The 15,207-nt window shown below is 45.4% G+C and overlaps 1 protein-coding gene across 3 annotated transcripts in view; it reads right to left on the bottom strand.

Moving 5' to 3' along the window:
• Positions 1–448: 448 nt before the first annotated feature.
• Rab3gap1 (RAB3 GTPase activating protein catalytic subunit 1) overlaps positions 449–15,207 on the bottom strand; it is a 73,433-nt gene continuing 58,674 nt past the window's right edge. Inside the window, exons 18-25 of one of the 3 annotated variants that reach the window (NM_001402314.1) lie at positions 11,888–12,025; positions 8,764–8,991; positions 6,734–6,830; positions 6,521–6,624; positions 5,911–6,026; positions 5,503–5,605; positions 2,659–2,679; positions 449–1,941 (exon numbers count right to left, since the gene is read on the bottom strand). In NM_001402314.1, coding sequence (NP_001389243.1) covers positions 1,705–1,941; positions 2,659–2,679; positions 5,503–5,605; positions 5,911–6,026; positions 6,521–6,624; positions 6,734–6,830; positions 8,764–8,991; positions 11,888–12,025 — 1,044 coding nt within the window. In that variant the 3' untranslated portion in view covers positions 449–1,704. Of the gene's footprint in view, positions 1,942–2,658; positions 2,680–5,502; positions 5,606–5,910; positions 6,027–6,520; positions 6,625–6,733; positions 6,831–8,763; positions 8,992–11,887; positions 12,026–15,207 lie in introns of those variants that run through there. The other 2 variants (NM_001402216.2, XR_005492430.2) reach the window with 2 other exon arrangements.

Below are 15,207 nucleotides of genomic sequence, written 5' to 3'. Positions count from 1 at the left end.
TTCAGGAGACAAACCCTTCTCACGGTTTACCCCCGATCATCACTAGTGAAGTATGGGGAGGGGCTCACGGGATGCAGGCAGCACCCCTAAGCACACCTCAGCTTTCTATGCTTCACATTTCATGGACTCGTCCTGGGCCGACGACCCTGCTACGATGGCCTCCGTTCAGGCTTCCCCCCCTTCAGGAAGGGCAGAGGGAGAGGACATTGCACACTGGCTTTCTCACACGCTGTGGCGTTTGTCTGTCTCAGTACAGCACTGAAAGGGCGGGTACTTCCTAATGTCTGAAGTGAGTAGGAGTAAGACCAAGGAGAATGGATAATCCCGCGTCAGAAGGCATGAAGAACATGCTGCAGACGCTTCCTGGTGACATCAGAAAGAGTTAAAGCAGCAGACACCGAGTGAAGTAACAGAAGGGCTCTCGGGGAGAAAACCACAAGTCGACACATAGACGCCAGTCCGTTTTATTAGATAAACAATGCCATTTTAGCCCATCCACACTAGAGTTCTGTCACCAATACCCAGGAAAGCAGGCAGACACTGTCCTGTCTTCTTCTTGTTCTGGCCCTTGGGTCTCAGCTAGCATCTATGGGTTTCTAAGAAGCGAAGTCCAGCGTTTCAGAAGAAAAGAACACTGTGAAGCCTAGGGGTCGGCCCCTGGCTCTCCTATTCACACGCAGACACGCATCTGTGCACACCATACAGATAAATATATATATACTCTTTTTTCTTTTACAAAAATAACACAGGGTTTGTGCAGTTCTATTAATTTTTAAAAATCACACAGGCAGAATTTACACTTTAGCATAACCGTTTTTTACTTTGGATTAAAGTGGGAATTTTAGGTCCCAAAATAATTTACAATCACCAAAGAGAGGTCCTGCAGCAACAACTGAATGCACTCTGAACTGCACAAGGACAGTGCCGTCACCCTGCACTAGGTGCTTCAGCCCCAACTGGACAGACACAAAGCAGCCGTCCAGTCTGCCCACTCACAGGCTTGGCTCGGAGGCTCAGCACACACCACTCTCTGCCTGCACGGTGAGCTATGTTCCCAGGATGTGTGTTCAACATGTGCTCCTGTGACGTCACTAAATACCATCCCTAGCCAGCAATGCAGAGAAGTAAAGTGCAAAGGCAGGGGTGCAACCAAGAGATCCTATAAGACAGACAGACACACAGAGAGAGGGCTAATCTGCAGCCACATTTCATGTACAGATTGATCAGAAGAACTACATCTGGTTAGTGACATGGAAAAACAAAACTGAAATTCTAGACTTTCTCCCAGAATATTCAAATGTTCATCAAACAGCTGATCACCCGGTGACTGAAGAAACGGAATGTCACATGGCAGTTTAAAAACAGACTCTGGGACTAAAAGGCTCTACACCAAATATCCAGAAGGTGAGTTAACAGATACTCTATCTTGCATATGCAATACTAATAAAGATAGCCACTAAGTGCTTACACAGATGACTGTCACAGGAGAATGAACAAATTGTCCCCCAAGGTGAGAGGCCTGCTGACGCGTGGTTCCCCCAATACAGGCCACCTCCCGCAGGTGGAAGTCTGTGACACCTCAGAACTATCCGTCCGGCTCAAGCTTGGTAACTAGAGATGACTCTGGATGCTGGTGGGACTCCTGCTGCTGGTTCGACAAGGTCGTCTCAGGTGTCCATGGCAGGAGCTGCCTCTCATCCTGCCCTAGAAGAAGGAGGTGTCTGAGGAAAAGGCACCTGCAAGTCTGAAGTCCTCCTTGGTGAGCACGCTGTACATGCGCTGGGGCAGGGCTTTGGAGTAGGGGGCAGGCCGTGGCACAGTGGCCCTCAGGATGAGCTCACGGCCTGCAGGTGGTGGGAAGTCTGACACCAAGGTCTGTCTTCTCTCCTCTGGGCAGCCTGACCTTTTCAGCTCCTCCTCTGGCAGAGCCACTGCAGCAGCCTTGAACAGAACCAAACACCAAATTCAAGAGCCAATTGAAAGCTAAGTGACTGAAGGGCAGATGGATAAACACAAGAAACACACAATGACCTGCGCCACTTGGAAATGCATTATGTCCACTGTGTGTTATGATTGCTCAAAAGAACAAAAACGGAAAAGCAGGAAGCTGGAAAGAGCTTGAGCACTAGAGAGGCAGGCAGAGGTGGGTGGCCAGCACTCTGCTCTGAAAAGCGAGGGCGTCGGGCTCCTCAGCAATGGTGGAGCTGCACTGGTGCCTGCATTTTCTGCAGGCAGTGACTCACATCAGGGTTAGACAGGACAGACTTACTCTCAGGACTTGAAAGGCAATTTTTTATCTCTGCTCTCTCAGCTAGTTCTTGTTCAGATTCTCTTGCCAATCAGAAGTGGGAACCCTACTTTGCATGCTGGACAGCGATGTCAGCCGACAGACGCGCATGCTCAGAGCTGAAGGCACTGCTTGCTCACTCAGACTGCACCAGTGCAGCCAATCAGAGCCGCCAGAGCAATGCTGTCCTCCTTTCATGATTCCACTGCTTGGGGAGAGTCTTCGGGCAATGGAAACATGAAGTCACGTTAAGCTGTACAGCCACAGGGGGTGCCAGACCCAGCCGGTCAGGTGGTTAGTTAAGATGACCTTATGAAGTTAGAGGGATGGGGAAGGACAGAACTATGAGGGACATAAGGCCATGTTGTTACCTCATCAGAAGATTCAGTCAGCTTGAGAAAGGTGAGAAAAGAAACAGTGATGAAAGGGACCGAGGGAGGTGCTAAGGAGCGGGGCAGACTCGAGGGCACGTCAGAACAGCATGCACTGTGAGGCATGACTCCATCCACGGACACCAAAGGTGCACAAAACCACATCGCAAGACACCAGACATGGCCAGCGCTCAGGCTCATGCGTCTGACGGCCCAAAAGATGAAGTGCAGGGTCATTTAATGAGGAAATGACTGAAAACCCTCACTCTTTCAAACAAGATGCTATTTCAAAAGGTGGCTTGACAGACAAACCATAAATTTAAGGACAGACATGTAGAAATAATTCAACTAAACAAGAATGAAACAAAGCAGTCATTTGTGCTGAATTCTATTTAAACACATACATACCCAAACTTATATATAGTCTCAGTCAACTTTATTACAGTTCAGAATTTTAATATTTCACACTTCGGGTTTGGGGTTGCGGTGCTCCTGTGTGCACATGCATGCACACATGTGGCGGCGGTCAGGGGTGGGCTCTCTCCATTTACCGTGTAGGCTCTGGAGAATAAGCTGCCCGATGGACTTGGCAGCAAGTGTTTGCTCCCTGAGCTGTGTCATTGGCCTGCAGCTTATGATGTTAAAGAAAAGCTCTAATATGAAACTAATGTGTGCTATAAAAATTCAGTTACGCCTTAAATATAATTAAATTTTCAATCTTTAGTAAAACTGGTACACAGTGTCTGCTCATCAGGAAGAGTCACATAAACTCAGTTCACTGCAGCCGACAGCTGGAGCGGAGTTAAAACACGACCGCGTGCTGGTCACTACATGGGTCCCTGGAGCGCTGACTACCAGGGTGCACTGTGAGAAGTTGTACTGTGTGAGATTTACTCACGACTTGAGGTCCATGAGGAGGACCCCTGAAAGGCAGGATCCTCTTAGCTGTGATAAACAACTTAAGTAGAAACAATAAGGATTACAGCGCCCGAGTGGTGAAACCTATTTTGGTGTTTAAGTGCTGAAGACTGAAATTATGGCTAATCTTTGGTTTTCTAGCCTCTGTGTAGCTAGGGAATGACTGAGGAAGCTGCTCCAGTTTAGGGGAAGAATTCTGATCACCCCAAACAAATAACACACTTAGCACTAAAAACCTAGACCTTTCTGATTTTAAAACTTAACTCACGGTTTTCTTAAAAATCAGTAAAGAGTTGTCTTCTCTGTTGAGGAGAAGCTGCAGCAGGGGTGACAGGCGCACTGCTTGTCAGCCTCTGTGTATTAGGACGGTGCAGATGCACAGCACGTGAGAACAGAATGAGAGGACGACAACGGACAGCGGTGCTGCCTCCCACTCGTCATTAATTTATGAGCAAATCAAGTAATCTGTGTTTATCTTTCCACATTCAGAACAGTGTGCTTGATGTAATTTTGAGTTTCTCAACAGGGACTATGCAATGGTTAGTCCATGTTCTGGTGAGTTTTGTGTCAATTGACACAAGTTATAGTCATCTGAGAGGAAGGAGCACAATTGAGAAAACGCCTACATAAGATCTAGCTCTAAGGAAGCCCGTAGGGCATTTTCTTATTTACTGATTGATGGGGTGGTCCTGGGTTCTATAGGAAAGCAGGCTGAGCAAACCATGGGGAACAAGCCAGCAAGCAGCACCCCTCCATGGCCTCTGCAGCAGCTCCTGCCCGGTTTCAGTTCTTGCTCTGACTTGCTTCAGGGATTTCTTCCCCAAATTGCTTTTGGTCGTGGAGTTTTATCACAGCAACAGTACCCCTAAGAAAGCCCATGTATGCACCAAAACAATTCTTACTCGGTAGAATATCTCAAGGCTGAGCTGCTGTTCCTGTTCCTAGTGTCACCTAGTGTCACCTTGTTCCAGGTGACTGAAAACTGTGTTTAGTGCACACCATTAATACTTTCACCTGGATCACCAACATTAATGTGCCCCGAGGGAACGTGTGTGTGTGTGTGTGTGTGTGTGTGTGTGTGTGGTGTGTGTGTGGTGTGTGTGGTGTGTGTGTGGTGTGTGTGTGTGTGTGTGTGGTGTGTGTGTGTGTGTGTGTGGTGTGTGGTGTGTGTGTGTGTGGTGTGTGTGTGGTGTGTGTGTGTGTGTGGTGTGTGGTGTGTGTGTGGTGTGTGTGTGTGGTGTGTGTGTGGTGTGTGTGTGTGTGTGTCTGTGTGGTGTATGTGTGTGTGGTATGTGTGTGTGTGGTGTGTGTGTGTGTGTGGTGTGTGTGTGTGTGGTGTGTGTGTGTGTGTGTGGTGTGTGTGTGTGTGTGTGGTGTGTGTGTGTGTGGTGTATGTGTGTGTGGTGTGTGTGTGTGGGGTGTGTGTGTGTGTGTGTGTGTGTGTGTGTGGTGTGTGTGTGTGTGGTGTGTGGTGTGTCCGCACGTGCACGTATATACACATATGTGACACGCATATGTAACCAATACCCCTTAATTAATATAACTTCCTACTTCCATGAATGGAGAGAATGATGAAGATGACTCTCCAAACTGGATTTCCTCTTGTGCTGAAGCCGTTTACACGGTTTTCACAGCCTAAAGTCCTTTTCCTTTTGAGACAATCTCTATTACAGACGAGTCAGAAACTGAGGCTATAAACACATTATCCCATACCATTGCTCTGGCCATTGCTAAAAGTCCCTACCAGCTTCTAGAACAAAGGGTGTGCGAGCCTTCTAATTTCCACAGTTTAGGTCTGAAATACTCATCACTTTCCTTAACCCAGTGCCAGGAGCCCTGGAGCCTGTTCCTTTCTGTGCTGTCACCTAGTGTGGGACTCAGAACACCACCCTAGGCCAGGAGCAGCCGAGGAGGACTCTCACATACCCGCTGAGCATTCACAAACAGCTTGTGGATGATTCGGCCAGCATGCCCTCTTCCTGCCCCAGTGACTGCTACTTCAGGCTGCTCCAGCAGGCAGCTGACAAACCTAGAGGAGAAGAGTGAAGGGTCAGGCTGCTGTTCAGGTAGCCTCACTGGCAACTACTCCTAAACCCACCCATGGACAAATGGCAGTGATAGAATCTCCTGGTGGGAACTTAGCACAAGGGCAGAATATTTCATTTTGTTCTTTTGCTGCTGGGTCTGCCCTGGCTAACATGAACAGCTCACTACACCTCAGGCTATTCAAAGTAACCTCTTGCTTCAGCCCTGCATGTGCTGGGATTAAATCCATGATTCACTGTGCCGTCCTCTCTCTCCTGTGGACAAAGCGAGGGGCACAAGCAATAGTACCTTTCCAGATCTTCCTTTTCTTCCTCGTGCTCACATTTCTCAGTTCCAAACTTGGCCTTCAGGGACCGGGCTCGGGCTATGATGGCTTCCACAGTAGTAATTTGAAGGATGATCTCCTAGTGGAGAAACGGAGGCACAGCACTGAGAGGCAGGTGCTCTCTAGGAGCCGGTGAGGTGGCTCGGCAGGGACAGGTGCTTGCTACCAAGCCTTCCATCCTGAGTCACGCGAAGGAGAGAACCAGTTCCTCTGTCCTCTGACCTCTACATATCCTGTGACAGGCATGCATACCAACCTCACAGCCAATAAATGAATGTAAAAAGAAAATGTAAAACACAGCTTTAAAAAATATAAAGTAGGGGCTGGAGAGATGGCTCAGCGGTTAAGAGCACTGACTGCTCTTCCAGAGGTCCTGAGTTCAATTCCCAGCAACCACATGGTGGCTCACAACCATCTGTAATGGGATCCTATGCCCTCTTCTGGTGTGTCTGAAGACAGCGACAGTGTGCTCATATATAATAAATGAATAAATAAATCTTTAAAAAAATATATAAAGTAATTATTGCCAGGTCAGGGGACTCTTGGGCAGACCTGGAGAGAACATCCACTTACTTCCAACTTCTTGTCTTCGGGACTGGGGAAGCGCAGGACTTTGCTGGAATGGGCTATGATTTGCTTTATAATCTTCTTAACAGAAGGAATGTTTTCCAGACTTTCTGTTTATATATAAAAGAAATCAAAGCCATGGTTAAAAACGAAACCAAAAGCCCTTCTTCAGAAATGCACTTAGGGACTGATCAAACGATCAAGGATGGAGACATTTACCTTCTTCCTTTACCTTGAGAACTGCTGCATGAATCACACAAGGCAGGAGGTGCCTGGCTAGGTCTGCAGGCTTCTGCATGGCCAGGTAGTGCAGCACCTGAGGGAGACACAGGGGACACAGAAACACTGCAGGTGGCATCCCTGAGATACAGAAGCCTGACCTCAGCTCACTCTGGCCTCTTCTGCTAAGTAGCAGCTATGGCAGAGGTGAGCGCCTACCACTCACTGACAGCACTTAGGAACCACAACAACTGTACTCTTAGACTTCCCAAGTCTTTACGTTATGCATACGAGGTAGGGAAATGCAGAGACTGAGGACTGACTATCTGTGAACCACAACTCCAAACTGACAGTTAACAGCAGCATGTTGTCAATCAGGATTCTTTAGGGCATTAGATAGTCACTGATAACAAATGTGTCCAAGTGTTGCTTGATTTTCTCGGTATTTCTAAACACTGACTGGCCAGGTTTCAGCATGAGGCTCTGTAACACTTGCTGCAGCTTTCAATATACCGTCTTTGTTCCGTACACTGTTTAGACCATGATAGTTACAGAATGACTACTTGCTTTGAGTTTCTCCAGAGTGAGGCTTACCAGGGGCTCTGAGACTCCACGGCTCAGTCTAGGGTAGAGAGGACTCTCCTAGTAGTATCTTTTCCCTCTGTTGGTGCCATGTAAACTTTTCCCTCCCTTCCTCCTCCTCCTTCTTCCTCCTTAAAATGCCTGTAGTGGAGAGTATGTGGTCTGGACCTACAAGCCTTGATGATGATACTGTCATCTGAATTCTCTGGTGCTTGAGTAAACAAAACTGCATGTTTACAATACTAAACGCTACAGTGTTGCTTTTAAAAGTAGTTGTTTCTGTATGTGCTCTTTGGTAGCATCACAAACGGAAACTGCCACCTTCTGCAGTTTCTTTAATGGGAAGTAAGCAGTGGGAACCGTCCTCTTTCATTTCTGTAAAGTACTTAATCTTCCCCTCTTATTTACTTCTTTCTCATCACTTTCTGTCCCTAAGGGGTTATCATCTCTTCTCTATAGAAAGCAGTGCATTACTTAAAGATGGAGTATGTTCTGAGAAATTCCCCACTGATTTCAGTACAAACACACCTGACATGTCAGTCACTGGATATAGCCTTTTGATCATCAAAGGGCACAGTGACAACAGATCTGAGGCTGCTGCCAGCATAATGTTGCTCATAGCTGAGTAGAGCAAATGCACTCTAGTCAGAGCTGCCCAGGATCACTGTCAATACTGTGTGCATACACGGGTGATGTTCAGTGCTCTCTATGCAGCCCGCAGAACCTCAGAGGTGTGTTAGGATGCCTTGCCCTCTCATGTTCTGAGGACGAAAGCACTAAGACCACATCATCTCCTTGGACCACACTGGCCTCTGGGGTCCTGAAGACTCATTATTCAGGATCTAACAATGACAGACTCTTCCCTAATGCCCCTCTGTTAGTGCTATGCTGAGGTAACTCCTCTGTCCCTTCTCTTGACTCTCAGGGTTCCCGCCCCCACTAGCCATATCCACAAGCGTGCAGTACCGGGAGCACTACTGAGCCCTGCCTCGTTTCTCTACTCACTGCTAATCTGAAGACACTATAAAAATGCAGGAGACTTGGATTTACTCAGTGGAATGCTGTGAGGGGCAGTCAGGCAGGGCCACTGTTCTCTAGAACTGCAAGCATTTTCTCATAATGTTTGGTTGTTTCTCCCTTTTCACTGAAAACAGTTCACTGTTTTCTCCCTTTTCACAACATTCATGTTCACAGATCCCCATTTCTTTCATTATTTCCCTAGTAAACACTTCGGTGGAATTCTAAGGACATGATCATTTTTAACACTTCTGATATAAAGTATAAGACAGTATGATGCAAACATTCCATATCAACCAAAGCTGTCTTTACAACTAGCTCTAAAATCTTAAATGTAATATTAGGTACAAAACGCTCACGAATTTCTATGTTTTGCTTGTTTAGTAAGTACAAACTCTCATATCTAAAATGTACTGGCCATTTCCTAGTACCTTCTCAGCTTCTCGGGTATCATCAAACAGTCTCCTCTGGCGTCTTGCTGGAACAGGCTTAGCAGTTTCCCAGGCTTCTACCCACATGTTGCTGGGGATCTTCATACGGGCACTTAGCTCTCCCTTTAGGACCACATTGCCCTTCTCATCAGTCACCTCCTCCTCAATGTAGTCCCTTGGTGAGTACCACCTCACAAAATCTTCCAGACAGCAGCCTGGATTAGCTGCCTAACACACACACACAACAAACAAACAAACAAAAAAACAAACAAACAAACAAAAACAAAAATCAGCCTTTTTTGACAAGCCTAGTGCAAAATTATAGTCACAGTTAACGTTTGAACGTCACATTTAAAATAGGAGATGTTAAAGCACCAAAAGTGCTTCTCAATTTTACACGAAAACCAAAAACCGAAAAAGCACCATTTTCATCTGATGACTCTGTACAAACTTTGTAGTGAACAAGAGTAAATAAATGGAAGTGTAGAGAGGTAAATAGTGCATGCAGAAGCAGACTAACACGGTGACAGAAACGCTGCACTGCCAGCACTGGTATAAACACCAGCTAGCCTTCCTCACACATGTTCTAGTCAGTAACCAAGCTCTAAGCCTTCACACTAAACACTTCACCTAAACTACTTCTCTGCTGTTAAGAAGCTGACATCCTACTATGACTGTTCAGGTGTCTAAAAGCAAGTATTAAAGTTCCAGTTACTGTTCAACTACCTAGAATTAATAATGATATATGCCCAAAACTTTTCAGCAGTTCTACTTCCAAACCTAGCTTCAAACCTACTTTCAAAATGGACTTGCACTGCCTGTGGAGAGGCAGGACCTGTCTCTTCAGACACTCAGTATTACCAGCAGAGTACTAAGGATGGGCATGTAGCACTGTGGGTGGGAAGAGTCCACTTCAAGTGCGATGTTGGAACTCAAGCGTGGGGCTTAGCATTGCCATTCTTAACCCCAAGGGAGCCTAAAAAGGAAGTTATCCAACAAGTATAGAACCCATTTTTGTTGTTGATTTGTTTTTCCTGGGTGATGGGAATTGAACCTGGGTCCTCTAGAAGAACAGCCAGTGCTCTTAACTGCTAAGCCATCTCTCCAGCCCCATAGGATCCATTCTTGTAAGGCTGTGCCATGGATTGTGACAGGGACGAGGATTTGTGCAAAGGTCTGGATCCTACCCAGGCAGCATGCCAGCTGATCTGTAAAGGCTTGACAGAAAGCGATACTCCACTCCTATGTTGCAGACCAGTGAAGACTTTGTCCTAGAGGCTCCCCTGCCCACGTTCTTGGTAACATACCAGAGAGGACAGATACCTCAGTCATGGCTTATCCTCTTCACTGTTAAAGGATTTCTTGAAAGGGTGGCCCAGAATAAGCCCTTGTGATGTATGGGTGCCCCAGACGCGCACCCCTGCCCGACTCTGGAATCCATGAGCAGTTCTAATGGTAAACTGCTCCTACAGAAAGGGAAAGGCAACTCCTATGTCTAGAGCAGCTATCTGTTTGTAAAGCAGCTACCCCACATAGCTTTGTTCCTAAGAGACACCTACACAAGTGCCTCTACTTTCTGGTTTAAAAAGTTATTATAAATTTGTAGGTGCCCAGCTTCGTCCAAAATAATTTAATGAGGAGCACAATGTTAAAAGAGTGGCACTGTCTGTAGTCTCTTCTGGACACGTCTGCAGAGACTGCTGTGGCAATAACACTGACTAGGAAGGCAGCTGGTGGCAGGAGGAGAACTGCAGTGGAGGTCACCCACACCGGTTGACCCCCTTCTTTTTGGTTTTCTCCACAGAGCCTTGGGCGTCTTTATCCACTGTTTTAATACTGCACAGCAGGGTGAAAGTCACACATTTCAGCAGGTCTCACAGGAAAAAAGCAGAGATAAACGGCTTCCTGTTAGTACTCACCTCCTAGCAGGTAAAGAAGGAAGTGGAAAAAGGAATCAAGCAGGGCTTGTGTTTAAAAAGAAGGAAATCAAACTCAGGCCAGCAGCAGAGCACAGATGTGGACTGAGCAGGGCTGTGAACTAGGGAGACGGAGGCTACTGGATCAAAAAGAAGCTCAGGCCTGGAAGAGGCTTCAGAAGTTCACATGCAGAGAGCGAAGGTGTCGGCCACTGACCTCCCTCTTCTAGTTGTTTGTCACACTCAAGTCGAGTACACTTTCCAAAATACATGGGGGTAGGAAGGTTTTGAACTTTTTAGGTTTCTGAATTTTCAAATACACAAACTGAGCTTTGACTCAAGTCTAAATCCAATTACTTTTCATCCATACTACATACTATACCGTGGAGGTGATTGTATATAATGACCTAATAATTCTGTATAGGAAACAGTCTCATAGTGTGGAGTTTTCTACTGCTGGTGTTAGGTCAGCACTTTAAAGTGTCAGATACTGGGGGCTGGAGAGTTTGCTCAGCAGCTAAGAGCACCACCTGCTCTTCCAGAGGACACAGGTTTAATTCCCAGCACCCACACGGTGCACAGATTCAGGCAAAATACCCATACACATAAAATTTTAAAGTTTCAGATACTGGGTCATGTAGTGTCTTAGGGTTAAGGACACCCCTGAATGTGTGGTGTTGTATATTTAAGCCTTTATCCAAGCCCACAACAACCCCTCCAGGCAGCAAATTGCCATTCTTCCAAAACAATGCCTTTTCTGAGAACGTCCCCTACCTGCTCATCTGACCCTGCAGCCCGGGAAGACTAGTTAGTTATATAGAAATAATCTCTCGCAAACTCAACAGACTACATATTCTATCTCCCCCGCCTACTCACAGTGTGTGGCACACATGTTTGTTGTGTAAAGTACTCTACATTTAAATCCCTAAGTTCCTAAAGCCTTAAATTGGCTGAGCACACAAAAGGAAAAAACCTCTCTAGCACACAGAATATTCAGTTACCAACTTTGGAAAGCAGGTTGACTTTCTTTTTCAAACCCAAGAAGTGAGTCTGACATGTCGTTTCGGGGCTGGAAGTAGCATTTTGTAACAAGTAATAAATCTGAACACTTAAAAAAGACACAGCCTTCACTTTACTTCATAGTGTTGTTCACAGTTTCATCCCAGAATAGCTGAAAACAGACCCAGAACTCTGGAAGTGTGACCTACCTTAAAAGACTCCATATCAGAGAGGAGACAGGCACTCTGCATGCGTGCTCGGAGGTGCGCCCCCTCGGCAGATGTCCCTAATTTTGCTAAGACCTCAGACTGCTCTTCCAGCAGATCTTCTGTCATGGGTGCTGGTTCCTGTGATGCACAAAAGGACAAAAGTCACCAGTGGCTCTTCAGAGACAGACACAGCAGGACATTAACATAGGACAAAGTCACCAGTGGCTCTTCAGAGACAGACACAGCAGGACATTAACATAGGACAAAGTCACCAGTGGCTCTTTAGAGACACAGCAGGACATTAACATAGGACAAAGTCACCAGTGGCCCTTCAGAGACAGACACAGCAGGACATTAACATAGGATAAAGTGCTATTTCTGCTTATGCAGCAATAGTATACACATTTGAAAGACGTAAAGAAATGCAAAATTTAACAAACTAATTACATGAACTTCTAATGGGTGCCACACTTCAGAGCAGAGGTCCTAACTTCTGATAGTAACTTTTTATTGTCCTGTAGTTCTGAAGTCACAGAATGGAAGGGAAGGAATAGAAAAATCACTAATAAATATGAATGGTGAAATAATAAAAATCCAAAATAAAACTATGCTGAAAGGAATTACCCATGTAAGCACGCACTATGCCTGGGCATGATGGGACTGGCCTGTGATCCTAGCACTCGAAAGGTGAAGGCTACAGGACTGAGGGTTTAGATCATCCTCACCTTCACAGTGAATTCAGTACCAATCCTCACTACATGAGACCTGATTCAGCTTTCTCCTTTCTACCCAATATCAAAAGCCAACATCATTTCTGTCCTCACTAGGTTTCTGTTGCCATGGCAATGCTAACCAAAACCAACTTGAGGAAAGGGTTTATTTTATCTTATAATTCCCAAGTCAAAACCATCGCTGAGGGAAGTCAGAGCAGATACTCAGGGTAGAACTGGGAGGCAGAAACTGAAGCTAAGGCCATGGAATGGAGGGAGGTTATTTGCTGCTTTCTCTCCATGTCTTGCTCAGCCTTCGTTAGACAACCTGCCTAGAGATCCATCCAGTGGGCTTCCTGACGTCAGTCACTAAGAAACGTCCCACAGACTTGCCTACAGCTAATCCGATGGAGGCAGCTGTTTCTGCTTACATTGACAAACACTAATCAGGACAATACTGTACTAGTGTGAACATAGAATACAGTTAGTTCCATTTACTGTTTATTTTATTGGTGTTTGTGAACCCCTGACACATCAAGTGAAGGGAATTACATAAAATACTCACATGCATTGCTGGTGAGGATACAAATCCTGTCAACCACTTAGAGACTTACTTAGACACGTGTACATTTAGTTCATACTTGCATACTTATACACTTAATTTATACTTATATACTTATGCATTGAGAGACTTAACACTTAGTTTAGTAATAGCTACTAAAACATTTCAATATTATAGTCAACTCACAGGAAATCATGCCCAGTGAACCCTGACGGATGCTTAGGTCAGGGGGATAGCCAGGCATGGTAGTGCATACTTTTAATCCCAACCCTTGGGAAACAAGAGCAAGCAGATCTCTTAATAGTCCGGGACACCCTTATATACAAAGTGAGTTAAGTGACCTTCAGACCAGCGAAGGCTACACAGGAAGCACTTAAAAAGAAAAAGAAAAAGAAAAAGAAAAAGAAAAAGAAAAAGAGAGGCTAGAGAGATGGTGCTCAGCGGTTAAGAGCACTGACTGCTCTTCCAGAGGTCCTGAGTTCAAATCCCAGCAACCACATGGTGGCTCACAACCATCTGTAATGGAATCAGATGCCCTCTTCTGGTGTGTGTAAAGACAGCTACAGTTTGCTCATATACATAAAATAAATGAATACTTGAAAGCAAGGAAGGAAGGAAGGAAGGAAGGAAAGATGGATAGATGGATGGATGGATGGATGGATGGATGGATGGATGGATGGATGGATGGATGGATGGATCTTGCACCACTGACAATGATATGGACTGGAAACAGTTATGAGAGTGAAACAGCGTGTAAGTAATGTCAGTGCTAGAACCTTATTGTACTTTCTGGCTACAATGCCATGGCTACAGTGTGTCAGCACATACTGACCACTCCATCTACACCTATGAAAAGGGAAAAAGTGGGAGAATTACTATTTCTTTACCCTTAATTTACTACTGACCAGAATGTAAAACAGATACAACTGGTAAAGGGGAACTTGGTAACGCTGACCCAATTACCTGGTGATGCCATTTCTCTTATGTCAATGAAGGCACGGACTCATGATACAGACTACTTAAAAGAGCAAACCCTTGCAAATGACACACACAGTGATCAACAGGAATAATTAAATAAGCTGTAGGACTTCCACACTTTGGAATCATGTGCAGCAATTATAAATGACACAGGTGTCCATTTAATGGCATTGACAGGATAAACAAGCTGCGTATCAGTGCACACATTCAGAAATGAAGTCAAATCATAAATATCAATATGCACGCATAAATGCAAAAGAACAAGTGGAAAAAACTTAACTCTAGTAGTAATAGTTACTTCTGAGGATAAGAGACGAATCAGTGAGCAAGCAGTAGCCTGCTTTTTCTTTAACATAATAAGTATTCACATATCACATATACAAAACCAACCACCAAAAATAAATTGTTCTTCCCTAGACTCTGAGTTGCAGTCCTAATGGTATACAACATGTCTGAAGAGATAACAACAGCCCTAGCTGAAGGATGATTATGTTGCTCTTTCCATACTCTATTTTGGAGTATTCCAAGCATTTCGTCTACATCTAAGAAAACAGTTTAAGAATGAGTAATTCCATAAGGCCCAGGGTCCACTGTGGAGGAGGGGCGTACAGCATCTTGTGGACATGACACGGCCACTGCACTCATAGATTCACAGCAGCTATAGTGTCCAACACGGAATGGAAAGGGGTTCATGAGCCCGGATGCCAGTGTGGCTGAGGAGCCATGGACAGATGATGGCTTCGAGGGTAGAGACTCAGTTTTCTTTAAGGGTAAGGCCAACCATGTTGCAGGGGAGGGCCCCATACCAAGGAGTATATGGGCAAAACAATTAGAGTCGATGGGCTATTTAAAAAAGAAAAAAAAGGAGGGCACAAAGTTAGGGAAGGTAGGTAGGGGAGTCACCAGGACAAGGTGAGACTAACTATGATCAAAGCACACTGTACAGAATTCTCAACGAATTAATAAATCACCTTATATATGTCAACACTACCTGCTAAGGCTTCAGAACACTACGCCATTTCAGACTGGCAGACCTGAAAGTTCCAAACGTAAACAACCTCTCCTACCAA

This window comes from Rattus norvegicus, chromosome 13, assembly GCF_036323735.1.
Source record: "Rattus norvegicus strain BN/NHsdMcwi chromosome 13, GRCr8, whole genome shotgun sequence".
NCBI lineage: Eukaryota > Metazoa > Chordata > Mammalia > Rodentia > Muridae > Rattus > Rattus norvegicus.
This window is presented reverse-complemented; position numbering and strand designations above follow the sequence as displayed.